The sequence below is a fragment of the Miscanthus floridulus genome, chromosome 11 (assembly GCF_019320115.1).
Source record: "Miscanthus floridulus cultivar M001 chromosome 11, ASM1932011v1, whole genome shotgun sequence".
NCBI lineage: Eukaryota > Viridiplantae > Streptophyta > Magnoliopsida > Poales > Poaceae > Miscanthus > Miscanthus floridulus.
The window spans coordinates 11,694,645-11,711,847 of record NC_089590.1 but is presented as its reverse complement, the minus strand read 5'-3'; the positions used below and the strand labels follow the sequence as shown (position 1 = coordinate 11,711,847).

General features: G+C 49.6%; 1 protein-coding gene across 4 annotated transcripts; it reads right to left on the bottom strand.

Moving 5' to 3' along the window:
- Nucleotides 1–1,197: 1,197 nt before the first annotated feature.
- LOC136494471 (uncharacterized) lies at nt 1,198–8,278 on the bottom strand. Of its 4 annotated transcripts, XM_066490628.1 has the most exons (10): nt 7,987–8,277; nt 7,124–7,885; nt 5,661–5,803; nt 5,351–5,558; nt 5,116–5,200; nt 4,671–5,049; nt 2,323–2,437; nt 2,146–2,241; nt 1,618–1,722; nt 1,198–1,534 (listed from the first exon to the last, which is right to left on the bottom strand). In XM_066490628.1, the coding sequence occupies exons 1-10, from the start codon at nt 8,066–8,068 to the stop codon at nt 1,344–1,346; spliced, it is 2,166 nt and encodes a 721-aa protein (XP_066346725.1). In that variant the 5' UTR covers nt 8,069–8,277; the 3' UTR covers nt 1,198–1,343. The 4 variants fall into 4 exon arrangements, 3 of the variants coding, with proteins under 3 accessions (XP_066346725.1, XP_066346723.1, XP_066346724.1); XM_066490626.1 differs by having other exon boundaries at nt 5,116–5,558; XR_010768609.1 differs by having other exon boundaries at nt 1,503–1,534; nt 2,076–2,241; nt 5,116–5,558; nt 7,987–8,278.
- Between the last annotated feature and the right edge of the window lie 8,925 nt (nt 8,279–17,203).

Sequence of the window (17,203 nt, the reverse complement as noted above, 5' to 3'; positions counted from 1 at the left end):
TGAATTTTTAATCAAACTCTGAAGCACTAAACAATCTATCAAACATGCAAATCTAGCAAAAATAAACATTCCATCACAAATTTCATGACTTACACTAAAATTTTTATATTGAAAAAATTTGAAGTTTAATAATAAAATAATTATTTATCAAGCTCCCAAATAGCCATCACGCAATTAAAAGCAAGCTATGATTTTTGACATTTTTAAGCACTTTCTCCATATCTTTCAAACAAAAACCCTAAATAACTTTTGAACAAAAGTTTATTTAGAGATGTTTAAGCAAAAGATCAAGGTTTGTTGCCACCACACATATTGATTTACTAACAAAAGTTGTTCAAACAAAAGGAAAACTAGCCATTTTATGTGTTCTTTTGATATCAAATTTTTTGAAAAGGGCACATAAGAACAAGATGCACTCAGCTTGATGAAAAACACTTGACCAACATGCACACCTTTATTATTAACAAAATATATTTGTCCTTTTTGAAAAAGTTTAAGTTGGACCTCATTTAAAAGAGTTTTTCTCCACATGGTTATCAACCCTAGTAAGTATTTTATTACAAGAACACATGAAAACTATTTATCAAGTGTTATTAAGGCTTAACCTATTGCTAAACATGTGCGTAACACCAGGGTGTTATAATTAGTGTATTAGTTTTTACTATTTTTAAATAATAGATATAATTAGTCACCTATTAATCATCACATCCACTCTTATCCATCCGAAGCAAATAGAAAAATAGCTTATCCCATCCATCCAACCAAGCGAGCAATATAGATAACCCCAACTTAAATTCATAGATGGCTATATCTCATCCAACCCTACCCTTAAACCAGATGCACCCTAATTATCCTCTATATAAAGGGAGGAGATCCCTCACGACGCCACCGTAGCACCACTGTCCACCTCCATGCCCACTAGCTGCCGTCTCCCTCTCCCTCCCGAGTAAATCATGGCAATAACCTCTTTAGGGCTGGTTCGGTTAGCCTCTAATCTAAGGGGATTGAGAGGGATTCAATCCCTTACAAGTCAATGCCCTGTTCGCTTGAACTTACCAGCCATAACGCTTCAACGAAATAACAATGTTTTTCTCTCATAACAAATCAGCCGTTTTTCTTCTAGCCAGCCGAACAGGGCGCAAAATTCTCCTCAATCCCCTCGGTTTGGAGGCAAACCGAACCCACCCTTATTTGAGATTTTAGACTACAATCATTGATACGAATGTTTCTGAACTTGTATACATCAGTAATCTACATTCGCTTCCAATCACATTCCTTCTGCAGATCATTTGCACTTGTCAAAACACAAATGCTACAGAAATTCAGGAAGCACTGTCTTTTTCTTAGCCCAAAGTACTCGTCATTAGCTTGACAAGATCATTGGCACGCGACACGCGCGCTTGCAGCTCTTCCTTTTCTTTAATGAGCTGAGCCGCCTCCTCTTTGTGGCGGTTCACCTCTGCGCATTTCTGGACCAAGGCCCCTAGGGTCGACTCATTCTGCTTACTCAGCTCCTCGATCTTCTGCTTCTGGCCTGCGAATGAAAATTGAAAATGAACATATTAAGCCTAGCCTAAGGGAAAACTGAACTTCAAAGACAAGACACGGTTTAACTACCTTTATTCTCATCTTTCAGCTTTATATTTTCTTCTACTATTTTGAATGCCTCCTGCTCGGCTTCTGTCATCCTTTCTGTTAAGAGCCTTCTGCTGTCTTTGAGGTCTAACATAAAAAAAGGAATATAATGCATTATGATGACTAACAACCCATCTTTTTTTTTTGAAATAAAAGGCAGGAGCTCTGCCGCTCAATTAAGTAAGAGGTAAGAGTTTTATGTATAGGAGGCACCCCTGGTGCCAACACTACAGTCCTAAGACCGGGTAAGGAAAAACATGTCCCACCCTTAGGGCCCGTTCGGTTATGCCGTTCCCGGTCTTTGCTGAGCAGGAACAGTTCCCGTGCTATAGAAAATACTGAAGAAACGGACAGGAATTATTGTAACCGAACGAGGCCTTACGGGGATTTACCCATCAAAGAACACAGCCCAGACAGCATAGTATGAAATTTGATCTTACCTTTCACAATGCACATATCAAGTCCAGCCTTAGGGAAAACTGAACTTATAAGACGACACGATTTAACTACCTTTGTTCTCATCTTTCAGCTTTATATTTTCTTCTTTTATTTTGAATGTCTCCTGCTCGGCTTTCTTCATCAAGAGCCTTTTGTTGTCTTTGAGGTCTAAGATGAAAAAGAAATATAATGCATTATGATGACTAACGACCTATCTTACAGAGAGCATAGTATGAAATTTAATCTTACCTTTCACTTGTTGCTCCAGCATTATCTGCCTATCCTTCAGGTGTCTATTCTCCATGACCAGCTTCTTTGCTTGTTCTAAAATCTCAGAGGAGGCTGCCACACTGAATGACACATACTACAGGAAAGGGAACATATGAAGAACTGATACTGGGATGTTAAATATCCAACATAATATCAAGTGCCTTGCAAAATATCAGATCAAGTGTATTTGACCAATACATAAAGTTCTTGGCGCACCAGCTATACGCAAGATTGAACTCGCCACTAAAATTCATCACTTTTGAGTATCCTTAAAACATTGTGAGAACAAAAAAAAATTGTACAAGATCAAGATCACTTTTGATTCTCCTTAATGAGATGGTTGTAGTTGGGGTCTGCAGCTCTTAGTTAACAAAATCTATACAGCAATGTTCAATGCTACTATCTATGTGCAGTGCAAACTGAGGATGACCCTAGAGTGTTATTCTGAATGGATAAATTGATGAATAGTCAGGCTCGTAGTATAAGTTGCACAAACTTAGAATGATTCAGCAGGGAAAACTAAACAGAAATCAGGTTGCACCTAAGAAGTGTACGGTCAGTTGAAGATATCTGAATCTGGAACTGCAATGCAATTACAGCATGGATAGCATTGCTTTATCTTGAAATGGAATTCAATCCAAACTTAGCTAGCTCAACTTATTAAGCCTTCTTCCCACCTAGGATTGCAAGAGAAGAATTTCCTTTGTGCCAAAATGTTTTGGAAGAGTTGAACACCTTTACAATGTGATTTGTACATATTGCAGAAAAAAGAATTGGGAAATGAACAGACCAGTGCAGAGGTATCAGTCTAAGGGATAGTAAATGAGTTTTATTTATGTGTGATGGGTTTTGTTGTGTTTATGTGTAAATCAGGAACAAAATTAAACCATGATTCATTCAGCATCTGGGAACTTGAAAACTGGTGGGTAGACAGGGGAAATTAGTTAGCAAGTATCCCAGAGCATGGCGTTGATTTGGTAGAGCCTAAGGATCTGAGAGCGTAGTCGTGTGAGGAAGGTGGACGGCGCTTCCACGATTGGCGATGTACAGGCGCCATCAGAACTGAAGAAGAAGCTAGCGCTATGCGTAGGGGCAACAATAATTGTTGTCCTGCTTAAGTTCCAACTGATACAATAGCTTTGCTTATGTCTAATCTAAGGAGACCCCTAATCCTTGCGGCGTGTTTCGGCAGTTGTCAAAGTTAAGCCTGGGCGTTCGGGTTACCCGATTTTTTCGGGTCGGGTAATTCGGGTAATTCAAAATTCGGGTAATAAAAATTGCTACCCGATATTACCTCTGAAAAAACACTACCCGCAAATTCGGGTACCCGATAATTCGGGTTCGGGTATTACCCGATATACCCAAATTTACAAAAAACAACAAACTACACTAAATTTCAGTAGCGATCTATACATAATTTTAGCAGCAATTTGTATAGAAATTCAATAGCAATTTGTAGAGAATAATATATTACAGTCACTCATTCAAATAGAGAGAATTATATTCTAATAAAGTGATAAGTTAAATGGTTCAGCTAACAACACATGATGAATACAAAGACAAAACAAATCTTTGGGTAGTTCGGGTAGTTTGGGTACCGGGGGATATTACCCGAATTACCCAAACTAATTTTGGGTAATCAAAATTGCTATCCGAATTTGGGATCGGGTACCTCGGGTTCGGGTAATTCGGGTTCGGGTTCGGGTAATTCGGGTACGGGTAATGGGTATCGAGTATTTTGCCCAGGCTTAGTCAAAGTCATGTGTGAGGCCACGATCAGGACCATTGTGCGCCTCACGCTCCTCCCTTCTTCTTCCGCCTACTGTAACCCACACCAGTCATAACATGATTATATAAAGTCTTAGTCTTTTGGGAAGTCCAGAAAGCAAGAAATATCCGGGTTTTCACAGCATCTGGTAGCAGACATTAAGGGTGGACATGCAATCGGTGGAGCGCAGACAGAGCAGTTGTAGATGGCAGATTATTTTTGTAGCGTGACTCTATCCGGGTTTTCACAGCATCTGGTAGCAGGCATTAAGGGTGGACATGCAATCGGTGGAGCACAGACAGAGCAGTTGTAGATGGCAGATTATTTTTCTAGCGTGACTCTTTCAACTATTTATTGGTCAGATGTAGTTGGTAGTCCTTTTTTTCTTGTAAAATTTTGTGACCTATCAAGATTTCTTTGCACCGATTTTATAGTGGATCTTCAAGCAAAATTCTTGAATGGATGAAACTTCTATTTTTTAAAAGGAAACACTAGGAAGCCTTTTGAGTTTCCAGAAATAAGGGGCATATGAAAGAAGAGACAGTGAGTTAGCACTTACTTCACTCTGAACTTTCTGCATCCGCTCCCATATCACCTCACTGTTTATTTCCTCCGTATTATGCACTGGAATGGCAGCTGATACCTCAATGGCCTCCTGGTCTCTGACTATCTCAGAGATAGATTGTGCAGGATCAACCTCCTTGCGAGAAAAATCTCTAACAGGTTGATTAAGGAGTACATTCGACATGGAGTCCTCAACAACCTTAGGCCGTGAATCAACAACATTGGCAAGCATGAACAGTTCACCGTTCCCTGCCTCTTCTGCTAAAGAGGCAGGAGGGCATCGTGCCAATCCTAGTGGCCGTGAATTTAGCGCTAACACTGCCTCTTTTGTTGAGGAAGTCCCTTTTATAGAACCAGTGTCCAAAGACGACATCCTGCATAAATGATTCAATCAGATACCAAAGGCAAGGTTTTCTAAATGAATATTTTACAAGACTTGCCTGTTCTTTGTAACAACGGAAAGTAATGAATACTTTGCCCTTCTCTGAGAATGAGATCGGGGGGCCTTTCTTTTGGAACCAATAACTGAAAAAGAAGGTTTCGTTAATTCTGCTATTTTCCCCTCTTTAACCTCAGCAGGGTGCTCTATAGATTTTTGTTCTAAGCCCCTGTTTGGACAAGCTGCAGTTGTTATATTTGTTATGGCATCAAGAATCTCTTCTTCTGGATCCGAACCTTGAGTGGGGGAAGGGTCAATTTCAAGAGGTGGAGGTACTACAACCTTCCTGGGACCAGCAGATTGCCTTGTGTATCTTCGTACGGAGGCACGGCGAACTTGAGATTTATATGTGATCATGTTAGATTTCCTTGTCTTTATCGAAGCTGTAATCTCCTCAAGTGCTTTCTTCTTAGCTTCGTGAGTTGAGGGAACATTCAGCAAGCCCTGTAAATTGGTCCAGTTGTTTTTTTAGATTCAGTAATAAATTGGTCCAATTGTAAGGAAAGCATTAGCAAATATCGTTCACATAACTACTGCTGTACATACAAGAGGTTGATTGGCATGGTCATTGGCTGATGCTCTGACCAGGCTGGTTGGAACATTAGGTCTATCTGTAGGCTGCTTCACACCCATCTTCTTAAGATCTAGAAGGTAGCGCAGCTTGCTCTCAATGTCTTCCGCAGAAAGATCTACATAAGAAAATAAAAGACAGAAAAAAACTTAACCAAATAAAAAATGTTTGTTGTGCTAATTGAAGATTCCTAAATAGCCTTGATGGAAAGGCAAGAAATTTCTAAATCAGTCCAGAAAGAAAAAAAAATCGAATATTCTTTACAAATAACACAAAAACATCCATGTCCTGTATACAAGAAAACCAGCATGCGTCTGTTTGGGTTCTTATACACTTATTTCTTCTCTAATATAATGATACGCACCTCTCTTGTGCGTTCGAGAAAAAAAGTGTGGTCAGTCGGATCTCAGATGTGAAATGAATAGATTTAGGACTTTTGAACCAAGCCATAGGTGCTGATTCTAGACCCATGTTTTAAAAGCCGGCTTGGCGTCCAGGCGAGTGCTTGGTACGCCTGGACGCCTAGGCGGCGCCTAGGCGACAAGGTGCCACTGTTTCCCATGGCGAGCTGGGTATGCCTGGACACCTAGGCGTCGCCTAGGCGACGCCTTTAAAACATGGTTCTAGACAAATTAACCAAAGAACTTACCATCTAGCTGTAAGATAATCTGCTGCTTTCTCCATTTGTTTTGCTTCAGGGAGTCAGCATTGGGTCAATTCCTGCCTATCTTTTTTTTTCCTCACCTTAGGTATGGCAATAGGCCACTTAGTCATGGCTTACCTCAGCCATGTAGAATAGTTGGGGCTGATCTCAGCCCAGGTACTAGTGTACCTTGTGTAGTTGGTAAATCTCTACCACTACATCTATATATACCATATGTAATGCAACAGGGAAAGGCAGTTCAGTTGCTGGACTTGTGTGTGCTGTGTTCTATGCTCAACCCCTTCTTCTACCTCTAGCCAAATGTGTGTGTGTGTGGGCGATTCAGGTGCTACTCACCTGTGCAGGCCGGCTGGTTCCCAACACTAGCAACTTGATCTATTATGGATTGGACTAAAAAGTAGAGTTTGTGTCAAACAACTTTGGTGTTTAAAAAGATCTCTATGCTATTGCCATCCACCTATGAATTTAGTCAAAAGAGCAGCTAAGCATATGATTTAAATAATGTAAAATTAAAAAGCAGTTAAAACATAAAGCAATTATTGTGTGTATAAGCATAATGATAAAGTAAGAACAAAGCCTCCATCAGAAGTACGTTTCATTACAATTTGACTGAAATAAATGCATAATTTGGAATTGTGATAGACTATGATGGAGCTAAGGTGCAAGAAAGAAAGCTCATATGTTCCTTGCAGCCAGAACGTAATTTTACTGGAGCAGTTGTTTCTATAAACTGATAATAAGTCATAAGAATATTGGTAAAACTAGCATATTCACCTTTTTCTGAATCCCTGGTAGGATCTGACAGACCAGAATAACCGCACGCCAAATGCATCCTTCGGCGCAAAGGGCTAATCCGGTGCTTGAGGTAATCGTGAACGATGTCTACACCAGTCAAGCCTTGGTTACTTAACTCCGTGATTCGGAGGACCTGCTTCTCCTGCTCAGGGGAAAGAGGCAAAAGATCCTTCCAATTGTCTTTCTCCTCCAATGCATCACACCTGAAGGTCAAGCGACAGCTCTGTGGTACCTTGGCATAGAACCACAGAGAAACCCAACTGAACTGCGAGGCTTTCAAGTAGTACAATGGATAACTCTTCTTCATCCTGTCCCTGAGCCGGAAGTAGACGGAGCCGAGTGTTGTCGTTTCGCCTTTCATATTGTGATAGAGGTTGTAGTAGTGCGTGAAGACCTCCACAGTCGGAGGCACTCCCATGTAGGCCTCACAGAGGTGGGCGAACATGCTCAGCGCGGTAATGGAGTTGGGCGTCAGGTGAGACCACTCAAGTCTGTAGTGGTTGAGCACGCTGACCAGAAAATCGCTCGCATCCAACCTCAGACCGCAAATTATGTGCCTCAGAGACAGGATAACAAACTGATCTTCCAAGGTGGATAGCGTCGGAGTCTCATCTTTGATGGGGGCTCGCCATTCGATCAGCTCGCCACGATGGAAGGCGCCGGCCGCTACACACTTCTGGATGGCATCCTCGCTGCACCCAGCCTTTCCCCACTCAAGATTCGTCATTTGCGGAAGGGATTCTGAAAAAGAAGACAAAGGTGACCAGTCTGGAGAAACGGCAAATGCAGAAAGGCCGAAGAAAAAGAAAATGGGGAACGAAATGCTTGCCACGAATCCTCACCCGTGGTCGCCGCTGTCCGATCTAGATCGCCGCCGGCCGCCACCAACGATGGCTCCTCAATCTCATCCCCTTCCTCCGCCATCCTTAGTCAGAAGAAGTGAACAGCGCCGTGGATAACTCGTCTTGCTGCGGGGGCGCGCGGTACGGACCGCGGAGAGTAGATACGGGCTGCTCGCTACAGCTTGCTCTGGAGTCTAGAGGTCGCCGCCGCACTGGATGTTTAGTGTAACCCGAGAAGCCTCACCATGATTCTCTCTCCATGGATGTTTAGTGTAGCAGCCACCAGTCCACCGCCCGCCAGGTAAGGATGAAAACGGAACGAAAATATCTATATTTAATCCGACCGAATCCGTATTTTTTTGTTCGACTTTACCGTTTTCGCTTTCGCATTTGAGATGTTTCGTATTTCGAATGTAAAAGTAGAAAACGGTTTACACATTTTTTCGACCGTTTTCTACTTTTTCTACTTTTAATTTGAAATATTCCGAATTCAAAATTCGGTTTAAACCGAATTTGGCCAACTGCACAGGTCATACAGCTCAATTACAGGCTGCTCACCACGCAGCTGTGTTCTTTCTACCGGTGGCTAGCTGCCCTCTTTTATAGACGACGCCCAGCCTCATCTCTCTTATTATGTATTTGGTCGTGCACTTGTTTAATGCTATGCACTTGAACTAGATCATGCACTTGTTAGTTGTGAACTTGTTATGTATTTGGTCGTGCACTTGTTTAATGCTATGCACTGTGGGTCAGTATTTCGTATTGAATTTTCGCATATCGACCGTGTTCGACATAATTCCGCTCGAATTGGTTCGTTTTCGAAATTCTAGATATTCCGTAAGTTCGTGTTCGTTTTCGTGTCCGGCTTGTCCGCTTTCGCTTTCGCTTTCGTATTTCAAATGTAAAAGTAGAAAACGGTTGAGGAGTTTTTCGACCGAGTTCGACCGTTTTCACCCTTACCGCCAGGTCCGCCGCAGGGGAACCAGCCACAGTATTTAGCGTCCCGTCAAGGGATGGACTAGACCTGAGCAAATTGGGTCTGACGCCCTGGCCTGGCCCGAGTCTCACAAGTTTTGGCCTGTCCACGAACCTTAGTGAGCAGGCTAGCCATATATTTTGGTACATAAAAAAATAGAAATGCTATATAACATACGTGTGTTTTGGCACTAAAAAAACACATGGATTTTAGTCCACCAGATTGTTGCCTTGGTTTATCCGCGTCCGTCAGATCTGCGTCTGTCAGGCACCAGCAGCATCAGCAGCGCACGAGCAGATCTGCGCTTCGAACGACCCATGACGCGACGCGACGACCCATGACGCGACACCAGCAGAGGCAGCAGTGCACCAGCAGCACCAGCAGCGCAGCACCGGCACCGGTCAGGGGACCACGACGCGACGACCCATGAAGAACGGGCAATGGAACCAACCCCTCTGTATTTTGTCCTTCCATAGAAAAAAAATTATTTTTTATGATACGTGGATCTGTGATTGTCGGGTACCATAAAACGGGGTACTCTGAGCGTATACCGAAAGAATCACTTAGACCCCATAAAAAACAAAGCCAAAAGGCAAACCGTTGGTTAACCCCTAGCCTTGTCCGGGCCCACCGGCTCTCCGCCTCGCTCTCCGCCTTGCACGGGAGGCCTCGACGGCCTGTCAAATCTCTGCCTCGCTCGAGGCCTCGCACGGGAGGCCTCGGACGGGGAACCAATTCTCCGTCTTGTCCAAGGCCCCGCGCGTAAAGCCTCAGACGAGATGTCGATTCTCCGTATCGCTTGAGGCCGGCTCGGCAATAACCCGTCGCTTCTGCCTCGACCAGTCTCCCCGACCGAGCGTCACATCCCATTAATGCGCCAACCACTCCCGCGATATCAGCCGGACGACGGCTCGACACTGTGGAGCGGCCGACGAGATGGGAAATCGCATCAATGCCATATCGTCCAGGACAGGACGGGGTAGGGGTTACCGGCCACTGTGCTCTAGTGCTGTGTCCACGATCAGCGCCCGCACTACACTGTGCCACCTAACCCCTGCCCCAGGAACAACGCGGCATGGGGAATCGAGTCCGGGTCACCATAGCCTCGGAATCAGCGCACGGGACCGACTGCTCCCCCCGAGCCTTGGCAATATACTTCAGGGTCTCGGCAACCTCGGGATTCGCGCCTGCCGAGCCTCCCATGATGGCTCGGCCTCGGCACCAACTGAGTCTCGGCTTCTCACGCAGTCAACACACGGTGACCGGCGCGTCGACCGCCACGCCCCGCTTCAAGCTAACACTGGAGCTCCCACGACATACAGGATCGGATGTGACCGGCGCGTCGCCCCAGTACTTCAAGGACGAGACCACTTCATCAACCACGCCGCCACAGTAACAGGCTATAGGGCTCGGACATGCCGCCTCCGTTCGCACGACGCCGTATAGCTAGCGCATGTATCACCCTTGTCCCCCCTTCAACTATAAAAGGGAGGAACCAGGGCCGTTTCTAGTGGGACAAAAAAAGGCTTATGATCAGGCCTACGCCCACACGACAAACTCACACATAAACGCACGGACAAACGCACGAGCTTCCCCACTGCTTGAGATCAACATCTCAAGCAATCCACGCCGCTCCACGCAGAGATCTGGGACTAGCTCCCTCTCTCGCCCTGCTTGTAACCCCCTACTACGAGCATTTCGGTGCAAGGAATACAAGATCGAACTCTCAGACTGGACGTAGGGTACCCATTTCCCGAACCAGTATAAACCTTGTATCTCTTTGCATCACCATCCAGGATTGGGAACACATAGTACAAATTTACTAGTTGGTTGAGGGCCCGCCAGTTCGAAACACCGACAGTTGGCGCGCCAGGTAGGGGCCTCTGCGTGTCAGCTTCGTCGTCCCAACAAATTCTAGATGGCAGACCCGCACGACCGCTACGATGGTACTCCTCACACCCTGAGCCCCACCGACCGACGATGACATCACACACCGGCAGCCCAGGCGCAGGCGGTGCCAGGGCCGCCGCCCTTGTCACGCCCACCAAGCGCAACGCGGGCAAGATCACCCCGACACTACGCAAACCCAGGGCGACACGCCATGCTCCATCGGTATCCTATGCCTAGCTGTTGGCACAAGGTCCCTGGTTGGGGACCTGTCTAGCCTGAGCCTGGATAAGGGAAAGACATCGGTGGCGTGCGGCGACGCCCCGTCATCAAGCTCTACCCCGCCACATCCTGAGGAGCCAGCTCCCATGGAGCAGAACCCGACGATGACACCATCCCCATACCCCTTTGGGTTGAGAAATGCCGCCGCCTCCTACGCTTACGCCTACGCTTCCGCTCACATGGAGCCCTCAGGACGCCGCCAGTGCTTCACCCTCGACTTCGACATCATGGCTTCGACCCACATCCATGCTGACTCCTCGGAGGAGGACGAGGCGTGGGCCGGAGTGGATTTCTCCGGACTCCACGACCGTGAAGCCATGCACCACTTCTTGGCCACAAGCGACTACTGCTTTAGCTACTCCGACTCCGACGACAAAGGCACTTATAACCCCACTCGTGAGTGCTTCCAGATCAAACTCGAGATGCTGAGAGTGGGCGAGGAGGACGAGGGGGTAGGCAACCGTTCCCCGCTTCGCCAGGGAGCAGGCGCCGCCACACCTCCGCGCGTTGTCCCACCAGCAGCGCAGAACGGGAACCTTACCCCCACACAACCTCAACGCCCAGACCTAGAACAGCTCCGCGAGCTTCAGGCCAAGGTCAAACAAGACCGACTCCTTCTACAGCAGCTTCGAGACACACTCGAGTAGGAGCAGCGAGGTTGCGGCGATGGCGGAGGAGCCTGACGGAGGGCCCACGATGTCCATCACCGCATCAACGACGATGAAGGGAGTGAGCAACCCCCAATCTTCAATCGCGCTAGCCAGAACATCATGGCTACAGCAATGCTAGTCTGCACGATGCCCGAGCCCTCTACCACGGAGGGGCGATGGGTCTGCGGCGAGCTCCGGGATCTCCTCGAGACCGCCACGGTGCAGCAGGCCGAGAGTTCCGCCTCCCGACGGTGCGGAGGCACCTCGGACCTTCCCACGGCACCGCATCGATAGGATAGGGAGGCCTCGATTCGTCCCGAGCCCGCTCGGGCGCCGACAATCAATAGGGTCCTCTTGCTGCATGACCGCCTCGACAACCGACGCGAGGCACGAGACGACCATGAGGTGGTCAGCAGGCGACGTCGCCACGACAATGAGGGGCCCGCCCATGGCTACCATCCACACTGAGGCGGCCGCTACGACAGTGGGGAGGACCGCAGCCCTTCTCCTGAACCGCCTGGCCCCCGAGTCTTTAGCAGGGCCATCCACGGTGCTCAGTTCCTGGCCCAGTTTCGCCAACCGTCCAACCTCACGAAATATAGTGGCGAAACCAACCCTGAGCTTTGGCTGGCCGATTACCGCCTGGCTTGTCAGCTAGGCGGCGTGGACGATGACCTGCTCATCATCCGCAACCTCCCCTTGCTCTTATCAGACTAGCGCGAGCCTGGCTCGAACACCTTCCTCCCTCACAGATCCACGACTGGCGTGACTTGGTTAGGGTCTTCGTCGGGAATTTTTAGGGCACATACGTGCGCCCCGAAAACTCCTGGGACCTTAAGAGCTATCACCAGAAACCAGACGAGTCTCTCTGAGACTTCATCCGGTGCTTCTCTAAACAGTGCACCGAGTTGCCCAGCGTCGGTGACTCAGAGATCGTCTAGGCTTTCCTCTCCGGCACCACCTGCCGAGACTTGGTCTGAGAGTTAGGCCAGAACGTGCAGAGCTCAGCTACCATGCTCCTCGACATCGCCACCAACTTCGCCTCGGGCAAAGAGGCTGTTGGGGCCATCTTCCCCGACAACGACGCCAAGGGGAAGCGGAGGGATGAGGCCCCCGAGGCCTCGGCTCCCCACCTCCCCAAGAAAAAGAAAAAGGGTTGCCAGGGGAAGTAGGAGGTCCTCGAGGCCAATCTAGTCGTGGCCGCAGAATGCAAGAATCCTCGAGGCCCCAAGGGCCCTAGGCTCTTTGATGACATGCTGAAGAAGCCCTGCCCTTACCACTAGGGCCTGGTGAGGCATGCCCTCGAGGATTGCACCATGCTCTGACGTTACTACGCCAAGCTCGAGCTCCCCGACGATGATGCCAAGAAGAGGGGCGCTGGCGACCGGGACGACGATAAGGACGATGGGTTCCCCGAGGTGCATAATGCCTTCATGATCTTTGGCGGACCCTCGGTGTGCCTTACGGCGCGCCAGTGAAAGAGGGAACATTGAGAGGTCTTCTCGGTTAAGGTGGCCACTCCCCGATACCTCGACTGGTCTCGGGAGGCGATCACCTTTGATCGGGATGACCACCCCGACCATGTCCCGAATCCCAGGCAGTACCCACTCGTTGTTGACCCGATCATCGGCAACACCCGACTCACCAAGGTGTTGATGGACGGAGGCAGTGGCCTCAACATCCTCTATGCCAACACCCTAGAGCTCCTAGAGCTCGACCGGTCATAGCTCTGGGGTGACGCCGCGCCTTTCCATGGCATTGTGTCGGGGAAATGCACACAACCCCTCGGGCGCATCGACCTGATCGTTTGCTTCGGCACCCCCTCCAACTACCGCAAGGAGGTCCTTACCTTCAAGGTGGTTGGATTCAGGGGAACCTACCATGCCATCCTGGGGCAACCATGCTACGCCAAGTTCATGGCGGTCCCCAACTACACCTACCTCAAGCTCAAGATGTTGGGTCCCAACGGCGTCATCACGATTGAATCCACGTACGAGCATGCATACGACTGCGATGTCAAGTGCATTGAGTACGCCGAGGCTCTCGTGGAGGCCGAGACCCTCATCGCCAACCTCGACCGGCTCAGTAGCGAGGCGCCTAACTCCAAGCGTTGTGCCGGGACATTTGAGCCCATGGAGGCTGTTAAGCTCGTCCTAGTCGACCCCGCCTGCCTCGACGACCGGGCGCTGAGGATCAGTGCCACCCTCGACATCAAATAGGAAGCCGTGCTCGTCGACTTTCTCTACGCGAATGCCGATAAGTTCGCATGGAGTCCCTCGGACATGCTAGGCATACCAAGGGAGGTTGCTGAGCATGCCTTGGACATCCGGGCCGGCTCTAGACCGGTGAAGCAGCGCCTGCGCCGATTTGACGAGGAAAAGCGCAGGATCATTGGCGAGGAGGTGTAGAAACTTTTAGTGGCCGAATTCATTAAGGAAGTATCCCATCTAGAGTGGCTAGCTAACCCTGTGTTAGTCAAGAAGAAAAATGGGAAGTGAAGGATGTGTGTAGATTACACCGATTTGAATAAAGCCTGTCCGAAAGTCCCCTTCCCATTACCTCGAATTGATCAAATCATTGACTCCACTGCGAGATGCGAGACCCTGTCTTTCCTCGATGCGTATTCCGGTTACCATCAAATCAAGATGAAAGAGTCCGACCAACTCGTGACTTCTTTTATCATACCATTCGGCATGTACTGCTATATGACTATGCCTTTCGGCCTCAGAAATGTAGGGGCCACATACCAGCGATGCATGACCCAGGTCTTTGGCGAGCACATTGGGTGAACCATCGAGGCCTATGTGGACGACATCATGGTCAAGTCCAGAAAGGCCGGGGATCTCATCGACAACCTGGAGATAGCCTTCAAATGCCTTAGAGAGAAGGGCATCAAGCTCAACCCCAAGAAGTGTGTGTTCGGGGTCCCCCGAGGCATGCTCTTGGGATTCATAGTCTCGAAACGCGGCATCGAGGCCAACCTAGAGAAGGTCTCAGCCGTGACCAGCATGGGACCAATCCAAGACCTCAAGGGAGTGCAGAGGGTCATGGGATGCCTTGCAGCCCTGAGCCGCTTCATCTCATGCCTTGGTGAAAAAGGCTTGTCTCTATACCGCCTCTTGAGAAAATCCGAATGCTTTTTCTTGGATCCCCGAGGCCGAAGAAGCCCTCGCCAAGCTCAAGGCACTGCTCACCAATCCTTCCATCCTGGCACCACCAGCCAGGGACAAGGCCCTCTTACTCTACGTCACCACAACGACCCAAGTGGTCAGCGTGGCCGTGGTAGTGGAGAGGTAGGAAGAGGGGCACGCTCTACCCATCCAACGACCTATTTACTTCATCAGCGAAGTGCTCTCTAAGACCAAAACGTGCTATCCCCACATCCAGAAGCTGATCTACGTGGATCTGTGATTGTCGGGTACCATAAAACGGGGTACTCTGAGCGTATACCGAAAGAATCACTTAGACCCCATAAAAAACAAAGCCAAAAGGCAAACCGTTGGTTAACCCCTAGCCTTGTCCGGGCCCACTGGCTCTCCGCCTCGCTCTCCGCCTTGCACGGGAGGCCTCGACGGCCTGCCAAATCTCTGCCTCGCTCGAGGCCTCGCACGGGAGGCCTCGGACGGGGAACCAATTCTCCGTCTTGTCCAAGGCCCCGCGTGTAAAGCCTCAGACGAGATGTCGATTCTCCGTATCGCTTGAGGCCGGCTCGGCAATAACCCGTCGCTTCTGCCTCGACCAGTCTCCCCGACCGAGCGTCACATCCCATTAATGCGCCAACCACTCCCGCGATATCAGCCGGACGACGGCTCGACACTGCGGAGCGGCCGACGAGATGGGAAATCGCATCAATGCCATATCGTCCAGGACAGGACGGGGTAGGGGTTACCGGCCACTGTGCTCTAGTGCTGTGTCCACGATCAGCGCCCGCACTACACTGTGCCACCTAACCCCTGCCCCAGGAACAACGCGGCATGGGGAATCGAGTCCGGGTCACCATAGCCTCGGAATCAGCGCATGGGACCGACTGCTCCCCCCGAGCCTTGGTAATATACTTCAGGGTCTCGGCAACCTCGGGATTCGCGCCTGCCGAGCCTCCCACGATGGCTCGGCCTCGGCACCAACTGAGTCTCGGCTTCTCACGCAGTCAACACACGGTGACCGGCGCGTCGACCGCCACGCCCCGCTTCAAGCTAACACTGGAGCTCCCACGACATACAGGATCGGATGTGACCGGCGCGTCGCCCCAGTACTTCAAGGACGAGACCACTTCATCAACCACGCCGCCACAGTAACAGGCTATAGGGCTCGGACATGCCGCCTCCGTTCGCACGACGCCGTATAGCTAGCGCATGTATCACCCTTGTCCCCCCTTCAACTATAAAAGGGAGGAACCAGGGCCGTTTCTAGTGGGACAAAAAAAGGCTTATGATCAGGCCTACGCCCACACGACAAACTCACACATAAACGCACGGACAAACGCACGAGCTTCCCCACTGCTTGAGATCAACATCTCAAGCAATCCACGCCGCTCCACGCAGAGATCTGGGACTAGCTCCCTCTCTCGCCCTGCTTGTAACCCCCTACTACGAGCATTTCGGTGCAAGGAATACAAGATCGAACTCTCAGACTGGACGTAGGGCACCCATTTCCCGAACCAGTATAAACCTTGTATCTCTTTGCATCACCATCCAGGATTGGGAACACATAGTACAAATTTACTAGTTGGTTGAGGGCCCGCCAGTTCGAAACACCGACAGTTGGCGCGCCAGGTAGGGGCCTCTGCGTGTCAGCTTCGTCGTCCCAACAAATTCTAGATGGCAGACCCGCATGACCGCTACGATGGTACTCCTCACACCCTGAGCCCCACCGACCGACGATGACATCACACACCGGCAGCCCAGGCGCAGGCGGTGCTAGGGCCGCCGCCCTTGTCACGCCCACCAAGCGCAACGCGGGTGAGATCACCCCGACACTACGCAAACCCAGGGCGACACGCCATGCTCCATCGGTATCCTATGCCTAGCTGTTGGCACAAGGTCCCTGGTTGGGGACCTGTCTAGCCTGAGCCTGGATAAGGGAAAGACATCGGTGGCGTGCGGCGACGCCCCGTCATCAAGCTCTACCCCGCCACATCCTGAGGAGCCAGCTCCCATGGAGCAGAACCCGACGATGACACCATCCCCATACCCCTTTGGGTTGAGAAATACCGCCGCCTCCTACGCTTACGCCTACGCTTCCGCTCACATGGAGCCCTCAGGACGCCGCCAGTGCTTCACCCTCGACTTCGACATCATGGCTTCGACCCACATCCATGCTGACTCCTCGGAGGAGGACGAGGCATGGGCCGGAGTGGATTTCTCCGGACTCCACGACCGTGAAGCCATGCACCACTTCTTGGCCACAAGCGACTACTGCTTTA